This window comes from Limulus polyphemus, unplaced genomic scaffold, assembly GCF_000517525.1.
Source record: "Limulus polyphemus unplaced genomic scaffold, Limulus_polyphemus-2.1.2 Scaffold255, whole genome shotgun sequence".
In the NCBI taxonomy this organism is placed as follows: domain Eukaryota; kingdom Metazoa; phylum Arthropoda; class Merostomata; order Xiphosura; family Limulidae; genus Limulus; species Limulus polyphemus.
The window spans coordinates 387,495-397,064 of record NW_013665865.1 but is presented as its reverse complement, the minus strand read 5'-3'; the positions used below and the strand labels follow the sequence as shown (position 1 = coordinate 397,064).

The following is a 9,570-nucleotide window of genomic DNA, read 5'->3' as shown; positions in this document are numbered from 1 at the left end:
TTTTTCCGGCTTATATAGCCCTGTGACACTGATAAAACATGTGTACCCTAGAGATATGCATTTCGTGTTAATATTATCCATGCGTACAAAACTGATAACAAAACAATTTCAGTTGCTATTGAAAACCATCTTTTACCAACGCAATTTTAGTTTTGCGAATACAGTGTATAAAGCATAGGTACATTCTATACAGGTATGCATTTGCTTTCTTGATGAACATTTTTGAAATCTCATTTATGCACATGAATGTGAATTACTTAGAAATCTGGTCGAATCGAAATATTCTGTACAAACCCAACAAATCTTAGCGTAAATTTCAGCATCCAAAGGTCGCTAAGGTCGTGTTTTTAGGACTTAATTGTCATATTAGTCCAGGAGCAAAGACCAAATTAATCATGTATCTGAGACCAAAAGATTTGAATATGTATTCTGACTCAGAAAATTGTGTAGAATAAGAAAATCATTTTTTTGGTGGCACCAGTGGGTGAGTTGTGGGTGAATCATGATACGTTTATGCCAAGGTCGAAAAAAAACCCTGTCAAGAAAACGGGATTTGTGTCCTAGAAACTATTATGAGTTGGCGTATGATACTCCTTTGGTTATAATTTTATGGAAATGGATGGTGTAATTAGGAAATAATAAAATAGTGGCATTTTGGTTGGATAACCCACTCTAAAAATGAAAAATATTCAAACACATTTTATAAAAATTTCAACCGAAAGATTTAAAAAGTGGTTTAATAGCTTATGTCTACATGCACTTTTGGCTAAAAATATCATTTTGTAAAAAAATCATCACTTTTATGCATCATGATGCTGCTTCTGTGGAGCCCAAAAATTTTACATGTCACCAAGACAAAAATTGGCCGTTTTTACGATGATAGAGAGTTTGTAAGTTCGTACAGCAAAAGCTGCACCAAATTTTAATTTATCATATTACATATTTAAAAAAAATACAAACGGTATATTAAATAATTAATCCAATTTATTGTAGAAAATTTAATATTTGGAATATAAAACATGTTATTGTATTACAACAATTACGTAATATGCACTACGATGGAGAGGCATGCAGTAAACTTAGAGTAAAATGCGTTACTTACTATGATCACTGAAATATCTAACATGGTTGCACACATTATTGACATCAATGCTAATTTACTAATTGTGAATTATAGAGGTATAAGTCAAATATATATATCAATGGATTATCATACATTTTACAAATATTGTCTATACAGTGTGTACAACCATATAGGCATATTCAAAGTATGAAACTAACAGTGGTTGATTAGAGTCAAAATATCAATGAATCAGCATATAATATAAATTGACATTACACATTTTCAATTCACAAGGTATCATTGGTTGATAAGCTCGTTTAGTTAACATTACACATGGTATTTCAATCTTCATCCCTGTCAGACTCATCAGTAGGTGATTCATAAACTGCATTTTCCACATATTGTTTGCCAGTCATATCATTGTCTATGCAGGTGATGGTACTTGCTTTCATGCAAACCAGGTTATGACAAACTTGTCATATTGGAGTCTCCATCCACGATGCTGGGGATTCCATGCCATGAGGTTTCTACATGTTGCCCTTTTATACATATTGGCGACATAGTTCGCTCTTTTAATATTCTGTTCAGGCACAGGTTTTGATGGTGGAAACATGCTTGGGTCGCATCCCTTTATTTTTTCAAAGTGCCTGGAAGATTGGTTTGGTGCGAAATGATCAAGCAATATGTGGTAAGTAGCTGAATCCACTGATCTCAGAGTTTGTTTTCCACACATGTGGCAAAAAATTACTCAATGTCCTGTGAATTTGTGATTCGCCTAGTTTGCAAAATGCTCAGGTGAAGACAATCACTATGAGGTCGGAATCATCACAACAACACTGCAATAGTTCTGACAGACTGAAATGAATTTCAAGAGCCACACAAGCCGTGTGTCAGCTTCAAAGTGGTTACACACTAGCTCAGGTATTTGTGTTCGTACTACTTGTTGACAACTTCATAAAGCCATGGCCTGTCCTCAAAACCAAAATAAAGTTGGCGACCAATTAACAGAGGACTGTATAAGGGCCTCTGCCATTCTTCTAATAAGAAGAGAAGTTAGGCTCTTTTAAAGCCTGGAGAGTATAGCTAAGCATGAAAATCGTTTGATCTTTTTTGCTCTAGACTTTAAATTTTGTAGTCAGTATATTCTCCACTGAACCTTCTTATCTCATGTGTGGGATCTTTAATTGTGGCTTCATTTTTGTAACAATCACAAACACAATGAATATGTGTTGCAGTGCTCATAACTCTCTTTAAAAGAGTTTAAGTGATGCCACCAAATGTGGCCAAAAGACTGACCTGACTTTGGATGACAAACATAGCATCTACAAGGGAAACATCAACGCTGGATGATGGCACTGTTTTAACCTTGCCTTATCGTTCTTTAGTCAAAGCTGCCTCATCAGTTCTGTTCATCATGCTATCCACATGGGCCAGGGAGAGCGGGACAGGTGTCAGTTGGAAACAGAAAACTGCTTTCAAGTATAAATCATTAGTGGCAGTTAAATATAGGAGGCTACTAAACAGGTCCTGCATTCCTTGCAATTCTCTGATTTTTTTGTCCCTCGCTGGGACCTTAGCTTTGATGTCAGGTTCAAAGTTCTGGACCTTCCATCGAGGTATGGCTTTCTCAAATTTTTGAGGATCTTGCAAGCAACCTGATTCATACAACTTGCTTTCTATTTCCTGACATGAGATCAAATCAATTTTGACTTTGTCAGACACTGCCTTGCCAGTTGTTAGACAGTACAATTTCTCGTTATTGCATGTCTGGCTGAAAGGGTTTATAATATTTTCAACACAACTGATAACATTTTGAAGGTCATCATTGCTACGTTTAACTGTGTTGCTGAAGCTCTTGAGAGGTATCGTCCCCATTTTGCAGACCAGCCATACTGAGAAGATGACAAGTGATGCTGCTTCTGGGCACTTTGTTCTACCCTCCTGTGATGCAGTGACGGACCTGATGCCAGTCCTGCGTGATGCAACATCTGCATTCACAGTCTGCTCTAATGTCAAATCCACAGCCGCTCTACTGAAGGATTTATGAGTTCGCCTTATTGAAAAGGCCACTGCTTCCAGGATTTCCCGTAATCAAGGATGGCTTTTAACAATATTCAATAGTTTGAGTACATAGAACATCGTATATCTGGCATAATTTGGATGATAGGTGGCAAAGAAAATACGACTCATTTTAACAAAAGAGTATATGAAAGATCCAAGTTATTTGTCATATAGACATATTGAATTGTAGGAACAGTTTTACCAGATCTATGTGCATCTTCAAGAGCTGTGCTGTTGCACCATAATTGCCGTTCCAGGTTTCATCAGTAAATTCTGAATATCTCTGCATAGTATTTGTATAAACTACTACTTTCTCAATTTTTTTATTGTATTTTTTCCTGGATGATCATGTAATTAATTAGAAGCTCCAAAAACTCATTTTCAAGTGAGCTATGAGTGGTAAAGAAGAACATAAAGTGTAATACCACTCTTGAAAGACTATTAGGGGTAATTATATCTTTATTTGTCACAAATGTTTCCATTTCGGTTTCGAACTCTTCAGTACAGTGGTAACCAACTGAACGAGAGAATCTGTTAAGTACTTCTAGTAAACACTACTAGTCAGTCTTTTAAAAGCTAGGCGTAGGCATATTTGTTTTGCAAGTTTTAGACGGCCTCGTGTTGTTGCTAAAACTGCATCTTAAGTAGCTGACGTTGCATAGTCCTCACTGCGAGAGTTGGGATCATTGATATTTTCAGAACCTGTGCATAATACCCTAAAGAAGTGTACTAACATGTCTGGCAAATCAGTCTGGCCTTTTTAAGGCTATCTGCAGTCGTAGGTGTTGACAATTCATTTGACCTACTCAATTGCAGAATAACTGACCTGAGCTGTAGAGCAGCCTGAGTTATAGCAGAACCACCAGAACTTGCAAATACCTTTGCATATTGCAATGCTTTTTCTGAGCTCATTGTATGATGGTGTAACACATGTCCATCTTTTGTTTTTGCTAGATTTGCTCAACACGAGGGAGTCACCGAAATGTTTTAATATTTTACTACTAATGACTGACTGTAATGAGAACTGTCAACAATACCTTGCATTTGGAGGAGGCATAGATAACGAGCATGTATGGTTTTAACGAAATCTGTACGCCTTCTCTCAACAAGAAATTTCCGAATGTACTCAGAAAATATATCGAAAGCAACACAATGCACATCTCTAGCTTTTCTATAGTCGAATGAATTTTCAGTCTTTGCTTTTTGGGCTTTGTTGTGATAGTTTCTAGGGGCATAAATGGTGGTACTTTACCTATTTTGCTATAAAATCAACAGCACCATATTCCACCATGAAGGTGTAATCATTCCAACTACGTACATCATCTTTGATTGCATCTGCTGCCTCTAGTGTTTTACACTAGCCCAGCGGATCATCTTTGTAATTAACTCTTTTGCGTTTTTTATTGTAAAAATACAGTTAAGTTCAAAAACACCTGCTGTTGTAACAGTAGCAGCTTTGGCAGAGCCAACTGATCTTGACAGGATATTATTATTCTCATGTGGTTCATTACTTGAAAAGATAAGGTTGGACGACTTTCCAACTGCTGTAAAGTTCTTGTAACATTTGCTGTGATATCCGTCCCCCTCCTTGTAACCATCACCTAACTATCTGCATATTTTGTTATATTTTGATGTCATGCTGTATGTGGCAAGTCGAGCATACTTGGCAGTTTGCACCTCGGCCAGGGCTGTTGGTCAAAAGGTTTCACATGTTAGTGTACCATGTGGCCTCTGAGTCTCCATTGCCATTAGATGGTAGACAGGTGGGTCTAATATCATATGAAAAGAATGAAATGCATTTTGAAAACATGTTATGTAATAATAAATATATAAGAAATATAACATAGCATATCAATACATCTTTTAAAAATACTTACAACATAAAAGTTATGCATTCAGCTAACAAGCCATCTGGATTAAAACTTGTCTTTTAGGACTATATAGGCGTACAGATCACAATCATTTCTTATCTTTAAAAATTACAAAATAATCAAAATATAGTTTAGATTTTCATTAAAATGTCAAGTAAATTTTATATAAATGGGTTTATGTTTTATATCAGTCATTCAATGTAATACTAAGACAATTTGAAATTTGATTGAATAATCTAGTTAGCTTTAGGCCTACGTAAAACATAAATAGATGAAAATTTACCTTGATAAATCTGTGTCTTACAATAATTAGATCAGTCTGGATCTCTTCTTGCAATGTTGAAATAACATGACGTCATAACTTATGTCATCAAAAACATAATTTGCTTTCTTTTATAACAAGAGAGTATTAAATAAATACCTGAATTAATAACTTTTATTATGTTGTTTGTAATTGCCTTTTTAAAAATACTCAATATAAAAGTTTATTATTGACTTATAGCTGTTTACGTGTGTTTTAATTGCCTGCTGGTATAAGATTATTACTTCGAGTATTTATTTAATCATTAAATAAATATCTGCATTCATTACTTTTATTATGTTGTTTGTAACTGCCCTTATAATATAAAATCAGATAGATAACCACCTGGTGTAGCTTTTGCTGTAAGAATTAACAAGACCTCTATCAGCGGACTTTTGACGGAAAAACGGCCAATTTTTGTCTTGCTGATATTTAAAATGTGTGTGCTCCACAGAAGCAACATTATGATGCATAACAGTTATGGCTTTTTGCAAAATGATATTTTTAGTCAAAATTGCATATAGACAAAAGCTATTAAACCACTTTTTAGATCTTTCGGTTGAAATGTTTATAAAATTTAACGGAAAACTGCAGATTGTTTGGATATTTTTCATTTTTAGACTGGTTTATCCAACCAAAATGCCATTATTTTATTATTTCCTAATTACATCATCTATTTCCATGAAATTATGACCAAAAGAAGTATCATACACCAACTCATAATGGTTTATAGGACCCAAATCCCGTTTTTCTACAGCGAGTTTTATTTTCCGACCATGGCATAAACCGTATCATGTTTCACTCACAACCCACCCACTGATGCCACCCAGAAATTGATTTTCTTATTCTACACCATTTTCTGAGTCAGAATACATATTGAAACTTTTTAGTCTCAGACACATCATGAAATTGATCTTGGCTCCTGGACTAAATGAGCATTATACATTCAAATCTTTTTTGCATAAATCAAAAAACATAATCAGTCCTTCAATCTTAAATAAACACTTGTAATTTTTTACATGCTCGTTATAACTGGTTTACTTGTATTTCTATTTTGGCTATGAGACTGTAGTTCTTATCTTAAAGTGAAGTTTTAGTTCTGAACACTTAACTAGTTATTTATATTGTATTTCTCTAGGGTTTCCTCTTTACAAGCTCCAAAAGTCCATTCTTTATCTTCATGTTTTCGACTATGATCGCTTTAGTCGGGACGATCCTATTGGTGATGTGTATGTTCCATTAAGTCAAGTCGACCTTACTCAAAAGCCATTATTTTGGAAATCCATCAAACCAGCGGAAGATTCGAAGGTGAGAGTAAATATATACTAATTACTTAGTTTTGTCCTACCTTTCGGCTGTAAATCTGCCATATAGTCAGAATAGTATTCAGAAATCACAATACAATACAAACACAGCGAATTCACTTACAACCACCTAAAAACACAACAGAGAGGAAGGTAATCATTTACAAAATCCCCTTTCAATGTGTATTCCAGTAATTTGAAGAATAGTTATTTATTGACGGTCTAGTGGAAAAGAGTGAATAACGCACCAGACTTCCTATCAAGATGATCCAGGATCGAATACTCGCCACTAACAACAAGAAATCCCGAAAACTGCAACGGATTAGTAACCGAAACGTAAAATAAAAATTAACCTAAATGCACAGTACTGAAACTAACCAAGCTAGAAAGAAGAATGAACTTTTGGGCAGATCTGGAGTATTACCATAGTTGTACCAAATGCTGGAATACCACCACTCTTATGTTTCTGAACATATTTAAACACTGATACGTCACTTGAAAAACAACAGCTTTATAACTTGTTTAGATTGAAAGAAATATGCAGTAAAAAGTGTAAACATATTTTTCTACTTGATAAAGGGGCAAAAACATATAATAAATAAATGGGGTATGGGACAAAATAAATTTCCACTAGTATATATTAAACTGCATTAAAGTTTGACAACTGTAGCATATATCTTAATATTTTTATAAATACAATTTGCTAATTTTAATGGTGAATCGTCTTCCACATACTCTAGGTTAAAAATGATGATTTAAGGGCCTAGAGAAGATAGAATCTGAAAATAGGAAAGGACGTAGTGGTCTAAAACATTATACGTCTCTCTTGATGGCCTTCACTGACACCTGAGGTTCGAATAGATTAAAACGGATGATTTAAGGGCTTAAGAGGCAAGTGGAGGATCTGAATTGAGGGAATGTCGCAGTGGTCTAAGACGTTATACATCTGTGTTGATAGCTTACCCTAGCAGCTGGACTTAAGAATCCTTCTTCGGATGGAATCTTATTTTTAATTATTGTAAAATAATAATCAAAACAAAAATGTGGTTACATCTTATCAGAACATTTTACATACAGAAAAACAGTCGAGTTAGACTAAATGGGCCAGCCATTTAAATATGTGTAAAAATGGAGCTAGATTATATATGAAAGGTTATATGTAAAGACGTAGTAATGTAAAAGTGATAGATTAAACAACAACATTAAAAATTAGAGAAATTTAGTTTTATTTTTATATTTGAACTGAAATAGACAACATGAAAATAAAAGGCAACCAAGCTTATTCAGTTTGTTCTTGTTTAAATCACGCTCTTTTAGAAAAGTGAATAATATTTATTTTTATATCTAATAAAAATCTTGAATGTTGGTCGCGTTATATTAAGTCTGTTTTATAAGCGCATTTATCGCTCTATTTATATTATTGTATACATAAATAATAAATCTTATTTAATGGATTACTAAAAAACGGTATTTCTTCAGAAATTTGTTAAGGCTCTGACACTACAATGATATATATGTGTTTCAGTTAGGAGAAATCCTAGTGACCCTGCTGTACGTCCCTAGAACTAGTGAGCTAACACTTACTCTTGTCAAGGCTAGGAACCTGAAGTCAAAAGATATTAACGGTTCGTCAGGTAAGTTTGTAAAAGAAATATATATAAAATAAGATATATTCTCATTTCTCTAACTGGCTTCTAGTTTTTCAAATATAAACCAAAATAAACCTTTTGATATTGTGCAATAAGCATACGTTTGGGTACATGTACAACTCAATATAGCTAAAATGAACTAGAGTTATTTTAAAGACACTGATAGTTTGTTTTTCATTTGCAATTGTCTAAAACATGTTTCAATCTTTTTCTTTTTTTTTTACAAAGTTAACCGAGATTTTAATTTCATGAGAGAATTTTGGAATATTTCAAACTTTTGTAAGCAGCTTTGAAGCAGCAATTCAAAGAAATTAATTGTTGGCTATAACTGTCTTTTCAAAATATAATATTCTTGAGAACGACCTCTGGTGTTATAGCCTCGAGATTTATATTTCAAATTTAAAAATTGTTAAGTTTTAGCAATAAATTTTAAATATATGTTCTTTCTTTTTTTTATATATCTGTAGCTCACTTAAAAAGTGTTTTGCTCTGACTAATAGCTAAGAAGATAATAACTTCACTAGATATGATTGAAAAAGTTAATGGTAATGATAATTGTTTTGAACCTATTCTGTTTCTACAAGTGGTCATAAAACAGTGCACTAATCATACAATTCCTGATCTTGTTGTACGGCTGATGGCTTAACTTGGTTTTCCAGATCCTTACGTCAAAGTGTGGTTGCATCGTGGAGACAAACGAGTGGAGAAAAAGAAGACTCAAGTCCATAGACGAACGTTGAACCCTGCGTTTAACAGCACTTTCCAGTTTATCGTTCCCTGGGAACACATCCGGGAAACTTATCTTTCAGTAGCCGTTATGGACTTCGATACCGTTGGACGGAACGAACTCATAGGAAAGGTAATCCTGTCCTCCCGGAGTGGACCCACGGAGTCTAAGCATTGGTGTGATATGCTGACCAAAGCCAGAACTGCTGTATCTCAATGGCATAGGTTGAAGACATTGTGAAGGTTAGCTGAGCTAACCTTAGAAAGCTGTTTAGATATTCCGTCTTCTCCAATCCAGGGTTTCGACTCACCATGGCAAAAAAATAAAAACAGGACGCTATACATGGGCCTATCTCTAGATTTTGATGTTCATATGGTAAAACATATGCTAGACGGAAAATATGTGTAAACATGGAGATGTTTCTGGACTCTGTTGTGATGCTCATAGTTCTAGAACGTATGTCAGAATTATTCATCCACAGAATTCAGTGTTATAACGTGGTAAAAAGCGGTACACAGTTAAACCACATTAGCATTTACATGTTGGTAACGTTGTATGTAAATTTTGCGTTTAATGTTCTGAAAGCTGATTTTA

The 9,570-nt window shown here is 34.3% G+C and overlaps 1 protein-coding gene across 1 annotated transcript in view; it reads left to right on the top strand.

Moving 5' to 3' along the window:
* Window positions 1–9,570, top strand: part of LOC106478855 (synaptotagmin-7-like) — a 21,592-nt gene extending 12,022 nt beyond the window's left edge. Inside the window, exons 4-6 of the mRNA XM_013939429.2 lie at window positions 6,435–6,604; window positions 8,126–8,234; window positions 8,909–9,570. Coding sequence (XP_013794883.1) covers window positions 6,435–6,604; window positions 8,126–8,234; window positions 8,909–9,216 — 587 coding nt within the window. The 3' untranslated portion in view covers window positions 9,217–9,570. The remainder of the gene's footprint in view (window positions 1–6,434; window positions 6,605–8,125; window positions 8,235–8,908) is intronic.